Below are 25,746 nucleotides of genomic sequence, written 5' to 3'. Positions count from 1 at the left end.
CCAGGTGCCCCTCCATATCCGCATCCAGTGGAGCCTGTGGTCTGAGGATGACACGGCGGCCGGTCGGTACAGTTGGACCTTCATGACCTGTTCGCGTGGAGTTTAGTTTTTAGTCATAAATCTTGTGCAGAGACAGCATCTTCTTGAATATACGACGGAATGCACGTTACGCTTGTGCAACGGACTGACATTAAGTAAATTCCAACACACGTTGTAACTTCTCCTGTGATGTAGTCGCCAAGCTTCTACAAACTATCAACAGGGCAGCTATGTCGAAACTTTGAACCTTTCTCTGTCCTGTGACATGCGCAATGTCTACAGTTTGTCTGTAATGAACAACCGAAATCGCCCAGTACAGTAGAACCTGTCAAACAGACAGAGTTGACTTAAATGTGGACTGTAGCCGTTTCCCGTCCATATGAAGCACCATACTGATTTTCTCACCTGCAACACTTTTAAATTTTTATACAATTTTTTTTCCGAGGAGCATGACCATGGTTTACATTAGAACAGTTTTCACATTTGGAAACACCCTACTTTTGCAGACTAATTGTGGTAATTTCAGAAAAAGACTGCGGCGCACATAAAGTAAATGGTTCCAATTCAAAATAGAATAATAAAATACGTTTATCTTCTATTACATGAAGATGAAACTCTGAAAAGTTTGCCATGTACAATACTCTCCCCTAAACGTAAAGCACAATATCGGAAGCGTTGTATCAATGGAATCAACAAGCTATGATCAATTTTGTGCTATTTGTAATGAATATATCTTATATATAAGCAAAATATGTAATTCACATGGTATAAATTCTGGCTAATGCCAAAGAATTTCTTGCTAGGTGTCATTAACCAATTTTGCGTTTATAGTCGATTATGAAGTAATGTCACGAACTATATGCACCCTCATTGGCCTTGTGTATTTTCTAGTTTCTTCTACCCGCCTTGCATTAGGTCTTCAATCATGTCTTTCATTGTAAAGTACCATAATGCGGTACAATGGTTTATTATGAAATGTTCTCCTTTCCTGTATACACAGTATTTTAATCCTGTCGATGATTAATTTTATTGCATTCCACACAAATACCCAGCATCTCTTTTACCATTATGGGACATGATGAACGCTTCACTTATCAAAGGTAAGTCCATTTACTATACTGCGCATTGTATATTCTCTTTGTATTCTATCAACTAAATGTCCAAGGGTTGTTCCTGTTTGTATTTTAACAATGTAGTATCTCTTAGGTATTTCATTTGAAAGTAGCTACACAGCCGAAATTTAGCATTAATGAGGGAAAACATTTGATCCATTCCATGACAGTGGTCTGAAAACCATGGAATCGATGACATGAGTTGTACAAGATACTATGGTATCAAACGGCACTGGTCGAGTATACAAGAAAGAAAATTTTTGTCAGAACAGGATTCGAAGCTTGGCCTCCTACTTTACGAAACCAGTTGCGTTTGGCTGAGGTCTAGAAGAGTGTCCACGCAACCAAATGGCTGTGCGTTTGCTCAAGATAAGCACCAGGAACTCGTGATTCGTGTCCTACTGTGACTCAAATTTTCAGTTTGTCTCCACACATTCAACAGCGGATGAAAGTACTCGTAAATACGACAAGCTCAAAATGTTATGCTCCCATCTCCCCTATCTTACTTTAATATAGGTCAAACAGAAAGTCTCAGATAAATACACACCAAATATATTAGATTTATGTTGCTTTATTTACAAATACATATAAATAAATAACCTTCACATTTTATCTTACATTACACAAGTCAGTCAATAATTACACTCACTGTAACAAAACAATGGGAAAAAATTACACGAGCACCGTGTGTACAACATGTACGCTGAATACTGTCCAAATCACTGTGTTTCTTCAACTAAAATCTTATTCACCTATGAAACAAGGATAATATGCAGCGGTCTAAAATATTTGTTATGTGGCGCGTCGTCATGAGCTCGAAATGAGGTAATGCAAGGAAAGTAATTGTATACAGGGTATAACAGATTGACGTTTTAAGGAATTGAGAGACTGCAGAGGAGGAAATTTTGAGCCTTTTGATATATAAAGACCCTGAAGGTAGAAATAAATTTTCTACCGCCATCAATGGGCTGCTGAAAGTCCATGCACTACCTGTACGAGAAGTTGTCAGGTGAGATTCTCAGTGAATACTTGGGCTGTGATTCTTGGAGATCGCCTTATTGGACTACACATCTTACTAGGTTGTTTTGAATAGTGCAATGCCTCGCCTGAACTAGTGGAGAACGTGCAGTTGCAACTGCTTTGTGGTTTCAGAATGAAGGTTCTCCACCACACTTATGTCGTCAGGCCATGGCATATCTCACATGAAACTTCAGCCAGAGAGTATTTGTAACCGAATGTTCAGTCCCTTTGTCTGTGAACTAACCTGACATCACCCCTCTTTTTTTTCGGGGCTATGTAAAGTCTCATGTGTGTACACAACACCAGCAGAAACGGTATCTGAGCTTACTAAGCACATGTTAACCCATTTGCTGACACAGCCGGCTCACAGTCAGTCACATGTTTGAAGTCCCTTATTATTCTACTGACTACAGCTTCTCTCGTTTCTACTTCTCTGTTAATAGATGGCATGACATGTTATTTATCTCTGGGAAGCTGAGAAACCGTTCTATTTAGTGGTGTATAACATTATTTCTTTTCATATTTTGCTACTCAATCCCTGAGGGCATTTTCATTCTGCAGCTGCAACTACAAGAAAATGCGTGTGTTTTTCAAAAGACGCGTTTCGCTTCATTGAGGTAAAGCATCATCAGTGGTGGTGATTTCCGCTTGGTCTCTCGCGTACCAACGACGGTATTTCCAGATATAGGTGCGAAATCAAGTTGAAACCACCCCCACTGATGAAAGCGAAACACGTCTAGAGGAAAAAAAATTCTTGTATTTGCAACAACAGAAGGAAAATAACCTCTGTAACTATAAAGCAACTATGGATAATAAGGTCACACAAATGAAAAATTTATAAACAATCGTTTTCAGCTTTTGTTTGTTTTATCCGACCCCCTCCTCCTCCTCCCCCCCCCCCTTTCCCATCAAAGAAAGGCGCACCAGAAATTGTGCAGTGTGGAAAGCAAGGGAGAAGAGAAGTGGTGCATGGTGTGAGTGTGATAAATGTTGAGTGCCGTTGCACATGCCTATATTTTTTCGGGTGTAGCACGCCAACAAAATATTCTGAAACAATAACATCGTCACTCATCATCACTTCAACAAATGATAAGCATAGATTTATAAAGAATTGTTGTAAAAAAATTATATAAATTTGAGGAAAGCGTGTAGGAAAAAATATGATGATTTTCGTAAACTTAAATAGTAAATATAGGGTCGGCTATGGGTAGAAATACTGGCAAGTCAATGGGTTGATACCCTCAGACAGGAGTGCAGAATTCTATAGAGAATCAGGGGGAACATGGTTCGTCTTTCCACATTATGTAAGGGGATTGATAGTCGTCACTTTGAACGTTTAGGCTACCGTAGTGAAGGCACTGATATCGTTTACAGTATTTGACTTTATCTCATATCAAGATGTTTTACACACACACAGTATTCTGATGTTTCATTTAGCCTACGGCGGGAGGGGTGAGAGGGGGGGAGAAAGTGCATGGTGCTGCAGAAACTTAAATTCACTTTTCGGGTTACAGAGACCTCACATCATAACGTCCAAAACTTCGTCCTCTCCAATCTTCCAAATTTCTAAAACAACATAAACATCATTGTTTTACACCCTATATATATATTGTACAATGAAGGCTTTCACTAGTCGGCAGGACTCAGCAGGACCATCCATACCATATATATATATATATATATATATATATATATATATATATGAGACAGTATATATATATATATATATATATATATATATATATATATATATATATATATATATGAGACAGTCCTTTCCATGCAGTGGATAGTCTTTTGTGATGGAGAGCTGTATGTATTGTATGGTATGTATACTTACATATGATGTAATACAATATACAATGGTACATGCTATATAGAAAAGTTGATTCTGTGCAGTTGGTAGTGTAAGGTGTACGGCTATACCTAGTATAATAATGCGTACTATATGCAACAGTCGCTTGAGTGGAGCTGGTAGTGTGCTGTTGTGGAGTGGAGTGGAGTGGAGTGTGGTGTGTTGTGGAGATGAATTAAAGGCAGTTCCCTCACTCTGCGCCGAGCCTGCGTTGTTGGCGCCGGTGCCATCTCAGCCGCACTGCAGCTCGCCCACCACCTTGAGGACCTCCTTGCCCTTAAGGTCCAAAGGGCTGGCGCAGATGGCAGGGTCGGCCCTGACCACGATGCCGTGCTTGCGGATCTTGGTGAAGAGCGGCTCCAGCGCGCAGTCGCACGTCCACGGATTGCCCTCCAGAGTCAGCCCTGGAACACAGCGATCCTCCAGTCATCATGCGGAAAACAAACGTGCTTCAGTTATCACATTTAGACCCACGCATGTGGGATATGGTCTGAAACCTCTTCGTACGTAGACCTATTCATTTGTCGGAGTGCGACAACCGCTGTCAATTGCCGGCCGGGGTGGTCGCGCGGTTCTAGGTGCTACAGTTTGGAACCGCGCGACGCTATGGTCGCAGGTTCGAATCCTGCCTTGGGCATAGATGTGTGTGATGTCCTTATATTAGTTAGGTTTAAGTAGTTCTAAGTTGTAGGGGACTGATGACCTCAGCAGTTAAGTCCCTTAGTGCTCAGAGCCATTTGAAGCTTTTTTTTTTTTTTTGCTGTTAATTGCGAAACCGGTTATTTTGCAGACAACCGGTATTGTGTGACATATGTTGAGAGGAAAATCCCTGGTAACCCATTACGTCCGACTGTAGCCAGACACGGAAGGTACGGAATGTAGTTAATTTTGGCCCGCTGCATAGGATTCTGTTCATCGCACATGAAAACTGTTGTGGATGACAGGCTGCATTTGGCACCTGAAGATGACACCATGTGGAGTCGAAACAGCATGTTTTAAAAAGAACAAACGAAGTTAGATTGAAATACAGCAGCTGGATTCAGATGGTTCAAATGGCTCTGAGCAGTATGGGACTTAACATCTGAGGTCATTAGTCTCCTAGAACTTAGAACTACTTAAACCTAACTGACCTAAGGACATCACACACATCCATGCACGAGGCAGGACTCGAACCTGCGACCGTAGCAGTCGCGCGGTTCTGGACTGAAGCGCCTAGAACCGCTAGGCCATCGCGGCTGGCGCAGCTGGTTTCGTCATCATTATTCAAGTTCAGAGGAAAGTCTTTGCTACGATATTATGAGAAGAGAATTTTAGCACTTCCTCTCTCTTTAGCATTGCTGTCGCAGTAATGAAATGATTACATATTCGTCCAAGGACTGTAATGAAGATGATTACAAAATTATTCCACAATCTCTTTAGGAACATACGTCATTCTCAAGCTTGTTGTAACTAGGCATACATATACGAATACTGAAAAATAATTTTCACAGAATTTCATACACCCAGAATAATATTAAAATTTCATGAAATTCCTTGGTACACTACAAAATCGACGTAGATTTAGATACAATTTCCAGTTGGTGTAATGAAAAGCAGATAGCCCTACATGTGGAAAAATGAAAGTTAATGCGCATGAGTAGGAAGGACAAACCTGTAATTTTCGGACACAGTGTCCTGCTTGACACTTAAATCGATTAAATATCTGCGCATAATACTTACCTGCGTGCTGAATGCACGTTTAAATTAAGAGCATCATCGGCCATCAGCAAAAGAAGCTATAAATTATTATGTAACTTGAAGTGGTGCGTTACTAGCCCAGCGGCTAGTCGGGAGAGCCGATTTGATCAGGCGTTCCCTTAGCCGTCCGCACCGCGGCTTTATATATAAGAACGCTGCGCGAGGAAGCAAGGCCCCAGTTCTCTCCAGACGCTGAATAACATGCCATCTGTGTCGGGAGTCGCGTCGCATCGGTATCACTGCTACAAGCAGCCTCGGGTGCCGTATTAAGTTACTAGAGATACGCGGAACCATGAAAACATTTCAAATGAAGTGTTAATTCTGGGATGATTTTCATTATCTAGCTTCAGTTTGCGCATTGTCGTATTTTCACGTGCCGTCGCGGGACAGACATTCTACCAATTATTTAGCGTGGCGTTTGATGAAATATTCTCATCAAATTATGGCGAGCATTCTTTTTAACATTTAATTCGGACATTTATAGTTGCATCAGCGCATTAGACTCTGAACTGCTCTGTTAGTTAGGTTGTAGGGATACTTGTGTTTTTTATCAGTGAATTTCAGAATATATTCAACTATTTTGGAAAACCGTTTTTGATTAGAAATCCCGGACAATCTCCTAATTCCTCAGAGCTATAAGCTGCAGCTATAATGGTATTCTCAGATGAAGTGGGCACTAGGATCTCTAATTACTGGGTCCACGTTTTGTTAAAGCACTTTCTGGGTGCTAAAAAGTAAATAGAGACCCAGTGTTGAGAACGGCGAAAGACAGCATTAACAACATTCTAAAAGCCAGAAACTGATTCAACATGCAAGCATTTATACAGCAATTATATTTTTTTTTGTACAAATTATTCGCCGCCCCACAAGTGGTTCACCTGTAAAAGAGACCGCATATAGGACGCTGGTGCGATCTACTCTTGAGTACTGCTCGGGTGTTTGGAATACGTACCAAGTCGGATTGAAGGAAGACATGAAAGCAGTTCAGAGGCAGACTGTTAGATTCGTTACCGGTAGGTTTGAACAACTCTTAAGTGCTACGGAAATGCTACGGGAACTCAAATTGTAATCCCTGGAGGGAAGGCTACGTTCTCTTCGAGAGACACTGTTGAGAAAATTTAGAGAACCGGCATTTGAAGCTGACTGCAGAACGATTCTAGTGGCGCCAACATACATTTCACGTAAGGACCACGAAGATAAGGTGCGAGAGATACGGCTCATACGGAGGAGGCAGACAGACAGCAGTTTTTGCCTCACCCTACTTGCGGCTGGAACAAGAAAGGAAGTGAGCAGTAATGGTATAGGGTATCCTCCGCCACGCACCGTACGGTGGCTCGCGGAGTATCGATGTATACGCAGAAAATCCAAAGCAGAATTTAATTATTAAATGAGGTAATGTCACAGAATGAGTCGTCCATCTTAGAGGCACTAATTACAATATTGTTCTCTTTTGAAAGCACTTCACTTTGTCAGATTCAAATTAGAATGTCCCAATATATTTAATATTGTGAAAGCTCTGTTTTCTTTTTATTATGTGCACTCTCTAACCCAATGTGTAGAACGCGCTCAGATCCAGTCCTTTTAGAACGTTCCACTGTATACATAAGGGATGTGCATAAAAAAGAAGTGCATAACGTTAAGACGCGAGAACAACGTGTAATCATTACACTTACACTTCACCAAACCAGCATACAAACAGGATGGTGAAATTACCATAAACTGGTGTATCTTCACCCGCAACGTTGTGCGTACTGCCGTTATACCGGGTGATCAAAAAGTCAGTATAAATTTGAAAACTGAATAAATCACGGAATAATGTAAACTGAGAGGTACAAATTGACACATATGCTTGGAATGACATGGGGTTTTATTAGAACCAAAACAATACAAATGTTCAAAAAAATGTCCGACAGATGGCGCTTCATCTGATCAGAATAGCAATAATTAGCATAACAAAGTAAGGAAAAGCAAAGATGATGTTCTTTACAGGAAATGTTCAATATGTCCACCATAATTCCTCAACAATAGCTGTAATCGAGGAATAATGTTGTGAACAGCACTGTAAAGCATGTCCGGAGTTATGGTGTGGCATTGGCGTCGGATTTTGTCTTTCAGCATCCCTAGAGATGCCGGTCGATCACGATACACTTGCGACTTCAGGTAACCCCAAAGCCAATAATCGCACGGTCTGAGGTCTGGGGACCTGGGAGGACAAGCATGACGAAAGTGGTGGCTGAGCACACGATCATCAGCAAACGACGCGCGCAAGAGATCTTTCACGCGTCTAGCAATATGGGGTGGAGCGCCATCCTAATAAAACCCCATGTCATTCCAAGCTTGTGTGTCAGTTTTTACCTCTCTATCTACATTATTCCGTGGTTTATTAAGTTTTCAAATTTATACTGACTTTTTGATCACCCCGTACATCCAACCACCACGTACGTGATAAGTAAGTGGCAAGATGTTCGAACTGTCATGTAATATTCAACCATCTACGAGATGATACGTGCATCCCTTCGTATGAGGTAACGAATGGCCAAATTCTTTATTCTGTACTGAGTGCGGAGAAATACATGTAGAAAGATAAAATAACGCAAAAGTACAATGGAAACAAAGTTATAAAAACTGGGAAAAATACGTATCTGTCCTTGAAAAGGGAATACTACAAGTCGCACAAACCTGTGACCTTTCGTGCTCCTTTTCTTTCTGTGTATTTAATATGCCCTGTTATTCCTATGTAGTACGAGTCCCAAATCTGAGCAGTATTCTAGAATGGACTGCGTGCTTTATAAGAAATGTTCTTTGGAAGCTGGTTACATTTCCTTAGTATTCTACCAATGAACCGGAGTCTGCCAAAAGTTTTAGCTTCGACTGATCCCTTGTGATCGTTACGTCTCATACCCCTACAAACTGTTGGACCCAGGTGTTTCCATTAGTTCACTGATCGAAATTGTGAGACGTTCGTATTTTAACCGTTCGATATTACATTCTTCTCTCTGTGAAGTAAACAGTTTTACATTTCTGAGCATCGGAACTATGTTGGCAAACTTATTGCAATTAAGTCTGGCGTAAGAGTGCACGTCCTTTCCAAGAAACAGTGACGGAGAAAAGAAGGGTTCATAAGTGGGATTAACATTCATGATGAAATTATTTCAGAGGTAGAATTCCCTGATTGCTGTCAACAATGAAACTGAGGAAGATTTACAGAACCAGTAGAATGGAACTAATAATATAACAATCTCAGAGTAAGGATTGAGAGTGAACATAAGAAAGGTGAAAGTATTGAATAGTAGAGGACAGGAAAGTAGTGATAAACTTATTTCCCAAATTGGGGTTTACATGTAGACAAAGTGAAAGGAATTCTGATACGTTGGAAGCAAAACAAGAGAAGCAACGAAGAGAGGGCATTAAAAAACAAACTAACATTGACAAAGAGAGTAGTCCTGGCCAAAGGAGATCTATTAGAATCAAATATAAGCCTTAATGGTAGGAAGTAATTTCTGTGGAAGTACATTTGGATGTGGTAGTGGAAAGGAGGAAAAGCATAACAGAAGAGAATCGAGCGGTATGATACGTTGTGTTAGAGAAGGATGATCAAGATTAGGTGCACTAATACGATGAGGAATCAGGAGCTTCTACACAGAATAGGCGATGAAATGAATATGTGAAGAACACTAAATGAAGGAACAGGTTGACAGCTTACGTGTTAAGGAAGCAGGAAACGACAAGAGGGAGCTTTAGTGGACAAAAATTGTAGTGAAAGACAGAGAATATACACAACAAACATTTGAGGGCATTGAGTGTAAGTGCTTTTCTAAGATGAAGACGGTGACACAAGAGAGGGAGCTGTAGCATGCTGTATCAAACCACTCAGGACATAGGGTAAAGTGCTCTTCAGTTTGTGCAGATGGAGAGTGCATAATACCGGATGTACACTCCTGGAAATGGAAAAAAGAACACATTGACACCGGTGTGTCAGACCCACCATACTTGCTCCGGACACTGCGAGAGGGCTGTACAAGCAATGATCACACGCACGGCACAGCGGACACACCAGGTACCGCGGTGTTGGCCGTCGAATGGCGATAGCTGCGCAGCATTTGTGCACCGCCACCATCAGTGTCAGCCAGTTTGCCGTGGCATACGGAGCTCCATCGCAGTCTTTAACACTGGTAGCATGCCGCGACAGCGTGGACGTGAACCGTATGTGCAGTTGACGGACTTTGAGCGAGGGCGTATAGTGGGCATGCGGGAGGCCGGGTGGACGTACCGCCGAATTGCTCAACACGTGGGGCGTGAGGTCTCCACAGTACATCGATGTTGTCGTCAGTGGTCGGCGGAAGGTGTACGTGCCCGTCGACCTGGGACCGGACCGCAGCGACGCACGGATGCACGCCAAGACCGTAGGATCCTACGCAGTGCCGTAGGGGACCGCACCGCCACTTCCCAGCAAATTAGGGACACTGTTGCTCCTGGGGTATCGGCGAGGACCATTCGCAACCGTCTCCATGAAGCTGGGCTACGGTCCCGCACACCATTAGGCCGTCTTCCGCTCACGCCCCAACATCGTGCAGCCCGCCTCCAGTGGTGTCGCGACAGGCGTGAATGGAGGGACGAATGGAGACGTGTCGTCTTCAGCGATGAGAGTCGCTTCTGCCTTGGTGCCAATGATGGTCGTATGCGTGTTTGGCGCCGTGCAGGTGAGCGCCACAATCAGGACTGCATACGACCGAGGCACACAGGGCCAACACCCGGCATCATGGTGTGGGGAGCGATCTCTTACACTGGCCGTACACCACTGGTGATCGTCGAGGGGACACTGAATAGTGCACGCTACATCCAAACCGTCATCGAACCCATCGTTCTACCATTCCTAGACCGCCAAGGGAACTTGCTGTTCCAACAGGACAATGCACGTCCGCATGTATCCCGTGCCACCCAACGTGCTCTAGAAGGTGTAAGTCAAGTACCCTGGCCAGCAAGATCTCCGGATCTGTCCCCCATTGAGCATGTTTGGTACTGGATGAAGCGTCGTCTCACGCGGTCTGCACGTCCAGCACGAACGCTGGTCCAACTGAGGCGCCAGGTGGAAATGGCATGGCAAGCCGTTCCACAGGACTACATCCAGCATCTCTACGATCGTCTCCATGGGAGAATAGCAGCCTGCATTGCTGCGAAAGGTGGATATACACTGTACTAGTGCCGACATTGTGCATGCTCTGTTGCCTGTGTCTATGTGCCTGTGGTTCTGTCAGTGTGATCATGTGATGTATCTGACCCCAGGAATGTGTCAATAAAGTTTCCCCTTCCTGGGACAATGAATTCACGGTGTTCTTATTTCAATTTCCAGGAGTGTATATTGAGAACTGAATAAACGGATGTATGAGCTGAAGAGGAATTGGAAAGTATAACATATGGATGGTGTCTCTAGGAAACGAATGTTAGAAGAAGAGACAAAGTCAAGCAAGGCAGAGAAAGACTGAAAGGTAGTACATATTATGTACAAGGTTACATAGATAAAGAAATGTAAGATTAAATGGTTGAAAGTATTGGGAACACAGAACAGAGTGACATTTAGCCCAGTGGCAGGTCGATATAAGCAAAGTGCGTGAAGGAACTCACCCTTGAGCCAGACAAGCGGCTCTATGACGGAGACGTCCATGGTCTGCAGTAGGTTGTGATCCAGCTCCAGGTACTGTAGGCGGGAGTTGTTGCGGAAGGTGCCGGGCTGAACCAGGGATAGCCGGTTGATGCGGAGCCGCACCTCCTGGAGGTTCGGATTGCGGCTGGAAACACAAATAAAACATCTCGGTCTAGATCATTTGCCCTCACCCTCTGTATTTATATTTTTACTACACACCACATAGACTCGTCAAAAATGTTGTACAAGGTGTACAACTTTGCTCCCGCCATTTGCCGATAGGTGGCGACAACGGTAAATAACGGCCGAAAGAAACAGATCGGAGACGTCAGGCAGTTAGCTTGGACCTCGGTCAACATAACCTCATTCAAACATTAGTCGATTTGTGTCTGCATCAAAAGTTGTTTTTGATTGTAAATTTCAGTTTACGAGCCTAATTCTCGTCGTTTGCGGGAAGTGTTACTGTTTTGTTTCAGTATGAAGGAAACAGCTGCTGAGTCTCACCGAATGCTCTCAGGTACGTATGGTAAGTACGCTATTAGTGAAAGAACGCGTCGTGAGTGGTTTCAACGTTTTAAGAACGGTGATTTTAACGCCGTAGACCGGCATGGTGGTTGAAGAGAAAATGTTTTTTAAGATGCATAATTGGAGACATTGCTGAATGAAGACTCGCGTCAAACGCAAGAAGACTTGGCACGATTAGTGGGAGTGACACAGCAAGCCATTTCAAAACGTCTCAAGGCTATGGACATGATTCAGAAAGAGGGAACTTGGGTTCCGTGTGAACTGAAACCAAGAGACGTTGGACGATGTTTATGAACAGTTGCTTCAGAGGCAAAAACGGAAGGGATTTCTGCATCACATTGTGACCGGGGACGAAAAATGGGTTCATTACGATAGCCCTAAAAGCAAAAAAAATCATGGATACATATCCCGGCCATGCTTGCACGTCGACGGTCAAACCGAATATTCACGGCTCCAAGATGATGCTCTGTATTTGGTGGGACCAGCTCGGCGTCGTGTCCCATGAGGTGTTAAAACCAAGTGAAATAATCACAGGTGCTCGTTACCGAACGTAATTAATGTATTTGAACAGAGCATTATAAGACAAACGGCCGCAATACAACGAGATGGGCGATAAAGTGATTTTGCAGCACGACAACGCTCGACCCCACGTTGCAAAAAAAGAGGTCAAAACGTACTTGGAAACGTTAAAATGGAAAGCCCTACTCCACCAGCCGTATTCTCTGATTATCACCTGTATAGATCGATGGCGCTTGGTCTGGTTGACGAACACTTCCGATCTTATGAAGAAGCCTCAAATTGGATCGATTCGTGGATCGCTTCAAAAGATGAACAATTTTTTCGACGCGGGATTCGTACACTGCCCGAAAGATGGGAGAAAGTAGTGGCTAGCGATGGAAAATACTTTGAATGATACATGTGTAACCAATTTGTTCCATTAAAGACTCAAATGTTGAGGAAAAAACGGTGGAAGCAAAGTTGTACACCTTGTATAATACCTATCTTTCCCTGACCTTTGTCCAAAATACAACAAAAAGACGTGGAAAGGGAAGAAGACTATACAGAAATAAATGCTAATTGCTGTCTAGAAATACTTGAAATTTTTTAACATGTTCCTTGCTGTGAATGTGTCTGTATCACCTTGATAAACTGTATGGTTGCTATTAATACGTTATTTCTGGAAACTAACACCTATTTTTATGAAGCTTTCGAGCATCTAGCCCCCTTTTTGCATTACCGAACGCTTTTTCTAGGTCGACAATTCCAATGAAGGAAGGTTCTTTCTGGCTTGCATTATGAAGCGCAACGTAGCAGGGTTGCCCAGAAAGTAATGCACCACCATATTTTTCTCAGCCGAAAACAATGCTACGGATGCGAAACGTTACGTATGTACTATTTGAAGTCTTCTGAGTGAGTGCGCCAAGTTTCCGTCACTTCCGACGGATAGCGTAGCTGCAGGACAGATTCAAAATGGCGTCTGCAGGTGACGTACGTTACAAACAACGTGTCGTCATTGAATTTCTCAATGCAGAGAAAGAAATTGTGGGGAATATTCACAAACGCTTGTGGAAAGTCTGTGGAGCATCTGCAGTCGACAGAAGTACAGTTGGTCGCTGGCCACGGAGGGTGAGGTCATCAGATGGCGGTTCGGCGAAACTCCACGATTATCTGCGGTCGGGGAGACCATCCACGGTTGTCACGCCTGACACATTGTTTCAGCCATTAACGGATACCATTCGCGGAAGACATTTTGAACACGATGAGGAGGTGATTCACACAGTGAAGCACTGGCTCCACCACCAAGACAAGGATTGGTAGCGACAGGACATACACGCCCTTGTTACGCGCTGGAGGAAGGCCATAGAATTGGGATGGAGATTACGTGGAAAAATAGGGTGTGTAGATAAAAATACCGTTCTTTCGTGAGCGTAATTCTCATTATGTTCAATATAGAATTGTAGAAGAAAAAATACGTGGTGCGTTACTTTCTGGGCAACCCTCGTAAGAATTACCTCTCTGGGGGCTTTACCTGATTGTCGTCTAACAGATCCTCAATTTCGTTTTCCATTCTTCTGTATATTATTCTTATCAGAAGCTTACATGCACGAGATGCTGTGCTGAATGTCATATAGTTCTCGCACTCACCTGTTCCTGCTGTGTGAACGATTTGCGTACTATAACCGGATGGTATAATATTTGTACCGAATATTCGTAATATCGTGCAGTGTTCCGCAAAATATACAGCCGGGGCAGAAGGACGCATGAAGCGGCGTTTTGATGACATAGCATGACGTCACCCATCTGCGAACAACGTCCTCGCTTGTTATTGAAGAAGCATGGCACCATGTTTCAGAATTACACCGACAAACTTCGAGAGGATGTAGAAGGTGTCTTGAGGAACAAAATGAGGTTAGGAACCCATGTCTGTAAACGTCATCCAGCACTACAGGCGCCGGCGTTTGTATATGTTTGGGTACACTGGGTGATTCCGTGATGATTTTACAGACTTTCGAGGATGATGGGTAAGGATAAATATATCAATTTGAGGTAAGGGTCCCTGATCCAGAAACAAACGTGTCGAAAGCTGTAAGCGAAAACCGTTCTGATACCTCTGACAATACCAGTATTGTTGTTGCTAAGATAGTAGAGTAGGCAAGTTTCACAACTGGTGGTATGGAGCAAAACAGGAGTAAAGTGTCTAGTAAACATGAGCTTTGAGAAGCACACCTGAAGACCTATGAGGACTCGTTCATCTTCGCTACTGTGAACCAAACACCTCCACTTCATTGAGCAAGTGCACACATTCCTTAAGGCACGCATTTTAGAGTCCACGTTTACTCGATTTCTGTCCCGTTTTGATCGATACTGCCACCTGTGAAAGTTGTCTCCCCAGCAATACTAGCAACAACAGTTCCAATACATGTATTCCACTGTCAGAGGTATCACAACGGTTTTCTCTTATATCTAGTTATGAACACTTGTTCATTAGAGGAGTTGTGTTTCAAAGCAGAGCAGAACAGCAACTTCTCATAGTTCTTAAAGTATGCGTTCTAGAGCACATGCTTGATGGACATTTTTGTTTTGTTTCGGTCCACACTACCTCTTCACAAAATATGGAAAGCAGAGAGCTTGCAGTAAAAGTTCAAAAATGGTTCAAATGGCTCTGAGCACTATGGGACTTAACATCTGTGGTCATCAGTCCCCTAGAACTTAGAACTACTTAAACCTAACTAACCTAAGGACATCAGACACATCCATGCCCGAGGCAGGATTCGAACCTGCTACCGTAGCAGTCGCGCGGTTCCGGACTGAGCGCCTAGAACCGCTAGACCACCGCGGCCGGCTGCAGTAAAAGTGGCTTGTTTCACAGTATCGAAGATTAAGAACTGCTTATAGATCTTAATGTATGCGTTTTAGAGCCATGTTTAATTGACTTTTTTGGATCGATTTAACATTCTTGTCATATCCACGAATATTGACTATCGCTTCTGAAACACCCTGTATATGCATGCATATCCAGGCGCCGCCGCCTGTAATTTTGGACGTTGGATGACGTTTACGGAGTAAGTTCCCATCCTCATTTTTTGCTGAAGACTTCTTCTACATCCCCTCGAAGTTTCTCGGTGTAATTTTGAAAAACACTGTATGTATAGTAGCATGGAAATTCCTTTCCTTTGACTGGCTAAAACAGTCGATGCAGAAACTCGCTTGCATTAGCAGAGGTGGGCAGAGTGTACTGAAGCGGCTGGTCATGTACGGAATAATTTGTTATGCAATACTGATTATCCATGCGTGGCTCGTGTTTCCGCCATCCTGTATTTTACACCCTGTTTTTAACGTACTTCCACCTCACTTCGTTAAATCAAATTATTACCGTCACTGAGTTGCTGCTTTGCTTGACCGCGAGCGGCGCTAGCAGCGCGTATCAATATGTCCCCTCTCGTCGCATCTTTGGACTGCTATTACTTCCCGGTCGTTGTCTGTCGTAAGCCAGTTCGGGTCGCGAGTTCGGGTCTGCTAGTCAGTTGGAACGCGTCTGGAGCGCAGTCCGAACCTGACAGTCGGGGAGTTGCAATGCGCTGCTAGTGCAGTCGGGTTGGAGTAGCAGTGAGGTATGCGTCGACATGGCTCGCCCGACCCCTGCCGCCACGCACCACTTGAGCCGGACCACGGTCTTGGTGGATCGTCGGTGGGCCGTCCTACCAGACGACGCGTTTTGGCTCGCCGATCGTCCATGAGTCGGCTGTGTGTGTGTTTGCATCGACACCAGATTTGCTTTCGTGCGTGCTTAGTTACTGTTGTGTATCGTTCAGGTCTTCGTGCAAGTGTTTGTCTGGTTGTTTGTGTAGTTGGTGTTATTTCCACTGACGACTATTTGAGATGTTGTCGACATTCTGAGGGTTGCCGGCACGGTAGCTCAGCGTGTTCGGTCAGAGGGTTAGCAGCCCTCTGTAATACAAAAAAAAAAAAAAAAAGAAACTGAGCTAATCGATCAACAACGTACTTAAACGGATGTGTTACGACGTCCGCCCCGAGCAGATGCAACGAACAAAACGTACTCGGTCGGTTGGTGCAGGCCAGGGAGGATATCTCCGTGCGGCGCAGTCGGCTGGGTCCGCTGGCGGTCCCTGTGATGTGTCTGAGCGTGTGTGGAGCTGTCCGATCGCTACGAGCTTCGTGGTTCACCGACCCAGGGCACCGAAGTTGAGTGCTGTGTTAAGTACCCAACCCACGTCCATTCATGTTGTGTCGTTCGTTTCGGTGGTTCGCTGTTGGGGAGTTTTTCCTGTGAGCAACACCGAGTAGTTGTAGTGATGAAATCGAGCAGCCGTGTGGTGGAATTAACTATATTGGTTCACTACAATTCAGGTGCATCAGCTGAATTTTCTGCCTTGTGGCCGCTAGTGTCCGGATTACCTGCCCTGGCCACTGACGTAAAATTCAGGCAGTGTCCTTTCCTCACCTGTTGTCGCTGTCCAACACGGTGTGTAGTTTTGATAGCTTAATACATACTTCATTGTGGATAATCACGTCCGTAGCAGTATGGTCTTTCAGTTTTCACGTACCGATTGGTGGCTAGCAAGTCGTTTGGTCGGTCGGTCCGTGATTGTCTCTTGGTAGGGTACCGACGGATCAAGTGTAATTGGGCCCACCACCTGTCTCACCTAAGTCAACGTAAATGTTTCGAGGGCAGCCCCCCCCCTCCGCCCCCCCTGGAGGCGTCTGAGTAACGTTATCTATACTGTCCTTTTCATGGCTGTTTAATGGTCTGTTGCTAATCTATTATAGCCAATTCTTTACAAAAATTTTTATTGTTTCATATAAATCAAGGACCTTCAGTCCGTGTAAGTAAGTTTCAATTCTGGCAAGTGGATATTTTGCTGAAAGTTACTGTTGTTGTGCTATCTTTTCATTTAGTGCGCTGTCAGTCACTTAAAACTTAAACGTTTAAGGTATTTTTGAATTTTTGGGAAATCAACTGTAGGCCTTCAGCCGCTTAAAGCCTTATTCTTAAAATTTCCCCTTAAGCGAAAACATTGCGGCCTTCTGACTTAAAATATCCAATTCTTTTACGGCTGAAGGCCTCCAAACAAGAAATCTTAAAAATCAACAAGATAAATTTCAAGTGAGTGAAGACACGCAGTTAATCAATTCTTTTATTTCAGTCACTTGAAATTTATCTTGTTGATTTTTAAGATTTCTTATTTGGAGGCCTTCAGCCGTAAAAGAATTGGATTTTGAAACTCGTAGTTGTAAAGGTTCAGCTATGTACTGTTTTGGTTTAAATGTGTTATTAAATTACAATAAATTACAATTTCGAAGTGAAACTCACCGCCACCTTATTTGGCCCTTTCCACAATCCTAATCAGCTGTTCTGCCCTGCGGGTTTAGCGGGTGTTTCAACTGATAACAACTTACTGCAAGGACTTAGTTGCGGGATGGTGATTACTACTTCCGTGTAGATGAGGCAGAAGTAATTAAAGATTTTATCTGACAGTGATTTCAGAATGTCAGCAGCAAACGATGTGTTGTGTAATACGCCTTGTGTAGAGTTGTCTGTGCTATGTTCAAAAGCCACAGGAATTAAGAAAAGGTATCTCTTGGAAAAGAAGAACTATATGCTTCTTACTGCAAAGCTGTTAAGTGTATACTCCGATTATGACAATTGCAGTGCCACTTATATACGAGGCCACGACCGCGCGTTTCCAGTGCAGGGAAGGGATAGCTTTAGAAGAAGCAAGGTTTACAGAGAACAGTCGCTAGATGCGACGGTCGTGCACTTTTCCAATGACAGCCCTCATGTGTACTTACCCTCTGTTACCACCCACGTCATGCTGACATAACGGGAATGTTATGATGCTACACGTTCTGCATCGTTTGTCCTTTGGTTATCACTTACTCCAATGATTTGAGAAGTTCCTCTATTTCTTATGAAATACTCTCTGAGTACCTGGCGTTGCTCGGTTATGTCGATTTCCTGCTCCTCTCTCTGACCATTTCCTCCTGTCGTTCCCCTCTCCATCTTCTTCTGCCCACCCTCTCTCTATTCATCTATTTCTCCCCCCTTCCCCCCCCTATCTCTCTCTCTCTCTGATAATCTGCTTCTACCCCTATTTCTGTCCATCGCATCCTTCCTGCCTCTATATCCTTCTACTTGGAACCTCATTAAGCTCATTCTCTCATCTCTATCCCCTCCTCCCACTCCTCTTTCATCTCCTCCTTCCACTGTCTTTTCATCTCCCCCCTCCCTTTTCACCTCCCCCCCTTTCTTTTAATCTCCTCTCCCTCTTTCTTTTCATTTCTCCTCCACCTCTCTTTTCATCTCCTCCCCCAATCTTTTCATCATGTCCTCCTCCTTTCATCTCGTCCTAACCTTGCTTTTCCACTTCCTCTTCTCCCTCTCTGCCCACTTCCTCCCTATCTGTGTGCATCTCCGCCTTCAACATCTCTCACCATCACCAAGTTATCACCCCTGCTACATTAGCAGGCAGAACAGTCTTACCTCCACAATAATTATTTCCAAAGTACAATGTGTACGAAGTTTGGTTGATATTGTTCCATTTGCTTGAGAGGAGGAGTTTTCCAGCAACTTTGCCGTAGTACGCAGATGTGACGTATACTTCCAATATATTTAACAAACATCACACATGTCTGTACATAAATTTCATCTGTATCTAGAGCGAATATCACCCTCCACTTTTCGTTTTCACGAATCTCAATATGACGTCATATCTCCTGAAGAATATGTCGTAGAATGATACAATTTTGCAGCAGAATTCAGTGTCTCATTTTGAAACTGTCTGCAAACGGTTTTGCGAATAGAGGTGATAGTTAAGACGTAATAAATTCAAACGTAGTGCATGATGTGTCTGTTTTCAACGAATCTGAGTGTCTATGACGCTATACCTGATGAAGTATGTATCGTACAATGATATGATATTGCATGGGCATTCAGTGGCATTCGTGAATACTGTACGAAAAATATACCTTGAATTAATTTAGTAGTAGCACAAAAGCAAAGATTTACCAAGTCATCCCTGATGCGGCAGTTTTACCGCATAACAAGCGAAAATGTAGTTAGCGGCAAAGATTTTTCCTTTCATCATCTGTAGGGGCTGTGAGCGAGAACTAATGTCGGAAAGACGTGAAATTGTCTGCATAATTTGTTGCAAGTCACTACGTACTCTTTCTCTCTCTAAAAAAAAAAGATTGACTAAAGTGTGGAAATTCGCGCATGGTGACCTACGCTTGTTTTTCGCCTCATCCCCGCCCCTTTGATAGGTTCGTGGTGCTCTCACCTACGTAACTTAATTGCTCAACGCGTATAATCTTCGCGCAAGTGCAAGTAGTAAGTAGGCGAAGACTAGTCGCAATCGCATGAACGCTATAGCAGCGCATAAAATACGAACAAATAATGAAAAAATAAACATTAATTTTTATAAACAGAGTAACCAAAGAAACTGATACACCTGTCTAATATCATGTAGCGCTCCCGCGAGCACCCGGAAGTGCCATAACAGACCGTGGCACGGACACGACTAATGTCTGAAGTTGTTCTGGAGGGAAGTTACGCCATGAATCCTGGAGGGCTGTCCATAAATCCGCAAGAGTAAGGGGGGGCTGAAGATCTCTTCTGAACAGCACGTTACAAGGCATCTCAGATATGCTGAAAAATGTTCATGTCTGGGGACTTTGGCTTTGGTGGCCAGCGGAAGTGTTTAAACCCAGAAGAGTATTCCTGGAGCCACTCTGCGGCAATTATGGATGTGTGGGGTGTCGCATTGACCTCCTGGAATTGCCCAATTCCGTCGGATTGCACAATGGACATGAATGAATGCAGGTGATCAGACAGGATGCTTACGTAATTGTCAGCTGTCACAGTCGTATCTAGATGTATCAGGGCTCCCATATCACTCGAACTGCACACGCCCCGTACCATTATAGAGCCTCCACCAGCTTGAACAGTCCCCAGCAGACATGTAGGGTTCCATGGATTGATAAGGTTATCTCCATACCTGTACATATCCATCCGCTCGATACAACTTGAAACGAGACTCGTCCGATCAAGCAATGTGCTTCCAGTCATCAACAGGTGTTGACGGGTCCAGACGAGGAGTAAAGCTTTGTGTCGCGCAGTCCCCCAAGGTTACACAAGTGGGCATTCCGCTCCGAAAGCCCATATCGATGATGTTTCGTTGAATGGTTCGCACGCTGACACTTGTTGATGGCCCAGCATTGAAATCTGCAGCAATTTTCGGAAGGGTTGCACTTCTGTCACGTTGAACGATTCTGTTCAGTCGTCATTGGTCCCGTTCTTGTAGGCTATTCTTCCGGCCGCAGCGATGTCGGAGATTTGATGTCTTACCGGATTCCTAATATTTACGGAACGCTCGTGAAATGGTAGTACGGGAAAATCCTCACTTCATCGCTACCATCGCTCATGCGCTGACTATAACACCACGTTCAAACTCACTTATATCTTGATAACCTGCCATTGTAGAAGCAGTAACCGATCTAACAACTGCGCCAGACACTTGTTGTGTTAAGCCCGTTTTACATGATAGATTTTCTTGTCTCAGTTGGCTACTCGAAACAAGTGAGTCTACTGCAGCGCCCCTGGCGCTTGTTCCTGTGGTGAAACTCGGTCTGTTTCGAGTGGTCATTTTCGTTTACATGTCAGAGCCAAATTTGCGTGTGTTCTGAGAGCTGTCTGATGTGTAGTTTGGTGGTGAACTTAAGGTTATGAGAGAGTAACCTTTCTACGAAAATGTAAAAATGTAGTACCAAAATATTGAAACAAGAATAATAATGAAGTTTATCGATGTCCACAGCAGAATTAATAGGGGAAGTTCTCGTCAAGGAATGTACCTGTATACATTTATTTGCTCGAGAAAATATATACTTGCAAAGTACAATAACTTGAGCGCATTAAATGGCCTCTTTTTTTATTTATCTTTTATATATAGTTTTCTTGCAAAGTTCCAAATAACATTGAAAATTATGTATCTCGTCAGATTAGTCTGACCTTTCCACGATTGTAACAATTTTCAGTAAAGCACATTATCTGCTTACGTTCTTAGTTGTGCATAGTGTATGCTTTTTCTCTCTAATATATTTCGTGTATCTTGTAAGAGAAGACTAGGAGGAAAAGATCTCAGGACCTTGTGTGACTTTTTAGTGTGCCACGAAAACAAAACAAACCAGCCAATAAGGATTACGGAGCCACGAAAGCAAAAAAACAATTTCTATAATAGGAGTGAGCTCGGCCAGGTTAACTTTCGATATTAGCAGACACCGCCAAAGTTCCTTGTTTCTTCGCATGCGCAGTGTGCACCATAATCGGAAATAATGAACTCTGCGCTCGGCACACTCTATAGATCAGTGACGTCCTAGACACAGTCTCGTCGTGGTTGGTTTCTGATTTACATGCAGCCACAAAAGGTACACGCACTTTGAGTAGTCGAATTTGACCAGAAAGTCGCTCGTGTAGATCGGGCTTTATAGAGGCGTTGCCGACCGCAGCGGAGTATTCTGCCTGTTTACGTGTCCCTGTATTTGAATACACATGCCTCCACCAGCTTCTTTGGCGCTTCAGTGTACAGGGTGGAGCACGAAATGTGTTACCAATTGTTTCTTTCACAGTTTACGACGCACATTGAATATCCCGCTGGGATCTCTACAGCAGTGCCAGCAGAGCTTGGAAACTCAAATGAGTTACGAAATGACGTGTAATTCACGATACTGTCGCTAGGAGACTAGTAAGCAGCAATGGCTGACAATGGAAGACTGACGACACAGCAACGATCGGCAATTGTGTTACTTTTTTATGAAACGAAAAGCCTTGTTGTGACTCAGAGGCGTTTTCGACAACAGTTTAACACACGGTGGGTCCCTTGCAAGAAGACCATCCACAGGTTGTACGATAAATTTGTACAGGAAGGAAAAGTATTGGAAGCGAAGCGACCTCGGCCTAAGCCTGTTTGATCGCCGGAGAATATTAAAGCGGTACGAGTTGCTGTACAGAGAAGTCCCGGGAAATCGTGTAGAAAGGCAGCAGTGCAACTGGGAATAAACAGACGCTCCGTTCAACGCATTCTTAAAAGTGACCTCTATATGTACCCATACAAGATGTGCACAGAAGTTCACTGAAGAACACAAGCAGCAGAGACTACTGTTTGCTCAGTGGGCGGAGGATAGGGAAGAAACTCTCAACAACGTTTGGTTTTCAGCCGAGGCGCATTTTCATTTAGACGGTGTGGTTAACAAACAAAATGTACGCTTTTGGGCGACTGAAAACCCACACGTGCTTCATGAACGACAACATTATCCTCCGAGGATTACAGCGTGGGCAGCAATTTTCAGTCACGGTCGTACTGGACCCCTTTTCTTTGAAGAAACTGTGAACAGCGAACGTTATTTGAGCATGCTTCGCAAAAGCTTCTTTCCAGAGGTTTTTGCTACTGCCTTGCCCTTCAACACGCAGTGGTTAATGCAAGATGGAGCAAGGCCACATACTGCAAACACTGTGTTGGAGTATTTACACGAGCATTTCGACATGCGGATCATTTCACTCAGGTTTCCAGGTCGCTTCATGATGGACAAAATTGCCCCCTTCCCCCCCCCCCCCCCCCCCCCCCCAATAGTCCAGACCTCAATCCATGTGACTTTCTTCTTTGGGGGTACCCTAAAGGAAAAAAAATTGCGGAAACGTCCACGTGAATTAATGGAGCTCAGAAGATTTATTCTTGAAGCTTGCAGTGAAATTACGGAAGACATGTGCCGTAGGTTAATCACTAACTTCAGTGTTCGTTTGAACGAAGTTAGGAAACGAAATGGTGGACATATTGAGAATGTGTTGAGTTAGAACAAATCTCCATGGACGGCTCTTCATTGTAGTGTACGTTCCTTTCAGATTGTGTTGACAACATTCATCATCATCATCATCATCATTTAAGACTGATTGTGCCTTTCAGCGTTCAGTCTGGAGCATAGCCCCCCTTATAAAATTCCTCCATGATCCTCTATTCAGTGCTAACATTGGTGCCTCTTCTGATGTCAAACCTGTTACTTCAAAATCATTCTTAACCGAATCCAGGTACCTTCTCCTTGGTCTGCCCCGACTGCTCCTACCCTCTACTGCTGAACCCATGAGTCTCTTGGGTAACCTTGCTTCTCCCATGCGTGTAACATGACCCAACCATCTAAGCCTGTTCGCCCTGACTGCTACATCTATAGAGTTCATTCCCAGTTTTTCTTTGATTTCCTCATTGTGGACACCCTCCTGCCATTGTTCCCATCTACTAGTACCTGCAATCATCCTAGCTACTTTCATATCCGTAACCTCAACCTTGTTGATAAGGTAACCTGAATCCACTCAGCTTTCGCTCCCATACAACAAAGTTGGTCGAAAGATTGAACGGTGCACAGATAACTTAGTCTTGGTACTTCCTTCTTCCAGAAGAGAGTAGATCGTAGCTGAGCGCTCACTGCATTAGCTTTGCTACACCTCGCTTCCAGTTCTTTCACTATGTTGCCATCCTGTGAGAATATGCATCCCAAGTACTTGAAACCATCCACGTGTTCTAACTTTGTTCCTCCTATTTGGCACTCAATCTGTTTATATTTCTTTCCCACTGACATTACTTTCGTTTTGGAGATGCTAATCTTCATACCATAGTCCTTCCGTTTCTGATCGAGCTCTGAAATATTATTTTGCAAACTTTCAATCGAATCTTCCATCACAACCAAGCCATCCGCATATGCAAGACTGCTTATTTTGTGTTCACATATCTTAATCTCACCCAGCCAGTCTATTGTTTTCAACATATGATCCATAAATAATATGAACAACAGTGGAGACACGTTGCAGCCTTGTCTTACCCCTGAAACTACTCTGAACCATGAACTCAATTTACCGTCAACTCTAACTGCTGCCTGACTATCCATGTAAAGACCTTTAATTGCTTGCAAAAGTTTGCCTCCTATTCCATAATCTCCTAGAACGGACAATAACTTCCTCCTAGGAACCCGGTCATATGCCTTTTCTAGATCTATAAAGCATAGATACAATTCCCTGTTCCACTCATAACACTTCTCCATTATTTGCCGTAAGCTAAAGATCTGGTCCTGACAACCTCTAAGAGACCTAAACCCACACTGATTTTCGTCCAATTTGTCTTCAACTAATACTCGCACTTTCCTTTCAACAATACCTGAGAAGATTTTACCCACAACGCTGATTAAAGAGATACCTCTGTAGTTGTTACAATCTTTTCTGTTTCCATGTTTAAAGATTGGTGTGATTACTGCTTTTGTCCAGTCTGATGGAACCTATCCCGACTCCCAGGCCAATTCAATTATCCTGTGTAGCCATTTAAGACCTGACATTCCACTGTATTTGATGAGTTCCGACTTAATTTCATCCACCCCAGCTGCTTTATTGCACTGCAATCTACTGACCATTTTCTCCACTTCCTCAAATGTGATCCTATTTCCATCATCATTCCTATCCCATTCTACCTCGAAATCTGAAACATTACTGATCGTATTTCCACCTATATTGAGCAGCTCTTCTAAATATTCCCTCCATCTGCCCAAGGCATCCACATGATTCACCAGCAGTTTTCCTGACCTGTCCAAAATACTCCACTTCCTCAAATGTGATCCTATTTCCATCATCATTCCTATCCCATTCTACCTCGAAATGTGAAACATTACTGATCGTATTTTCACCTATATTGAGCAGCTCTTCTAAATATTCCCTCCATCTGCCCAAGGCATCCACATGATTCACCAGCAGTTTTCCTGACCTGTCCAAAATGCTCCACTTCCTCAAATGTGATCCTATTTCCATCATCATTCCTATCCCATTCTACCTCGAAATCTGAAACATTACTGATCGTATTTTCACCTACATTGAGCAACTCTTCAAAATATTCCCTCCATCTGCCCAAGGCATCCACATGATTCACCAGCAGTTTTCCTGACCTGTCCAAAATTCTTGTCATTTCCTTCCTACCTCCCTTTCGAAGACTGTTAATTACACTCCTTAATGGTTTTCCAGCAGTTTGACCCATAGTCTCCAACCTGTTTCCAAAGTCTTCCCAAGATTTCTTCTTGGATGCTGCAATTATCTGTTTGGCTTTGTTTCTTTCTTCAACATAACTTTCTCTGTCTAGCTGGGTTCTAGTATGTAGCCATTTTTGATACAGCATCTTTTTCCTTTTACAGCCTGCCTTGACTGTGTCAATCCACCAAGCTGTCTGCTTCATCCTACTTTTACACACTACTGTTCCAAGACATTCTTCGGCCACTTC

The 25,746-nt window shown here is 43.5% G+C and overlaps 1 protein-coding gene across 1 annotated transcript in view; it reads right to left on the bottom strand.

The window, feature by feature from the left end:
• Positions 1-3,944: 3,944 nt before the first annotated feature.
• Positions 3,945-25,746, bottom strand: part of LOC126427938 (insulin-like growth factor-binding protein complex acid labile subunit) — a 225,304-nt gene continuing 203,502 nt past the window's right edge. Inside the window, exons 9-10 of the mRNA XM_050089830.1 lie at positions 11,386-11,549; positions 3,945-4,430 (exon numbers count right to left, since the gene is read on the bottom strand). Coding sequence (XP_049945787.1) covers positions 4,258-4,430; positions 11,386-11,549 — 337 coding nt within the window. The 3' untranslated portion in view covers positions 3,945-4,257. The remainder of the gene's footprint in view (positions 4,431-11,385; positions 11,550-25,746) is intronic.

Source organism: Schistocerca serialis, chromosome 12 (genome assembly GCF_023864345.2).
Source record: "Schistocerca serialis cubense isolate TAMUIC-IGC-003099 chromosome 12, iqSchSeri2.2, whole genome shotgun sequence".
Classification (NCBI taxonomy): Eukaryota; Metazoa; Arthropoda; class Insecta; order Orthoptera; family Acrididae; genus Schistocerca; species Schistocerca serialis.
The sequence above is the reverse complement of the archived record's forward strand: the minus strand, read 5'-3'. Positions and strand labels throughout refer to the sequence as shown.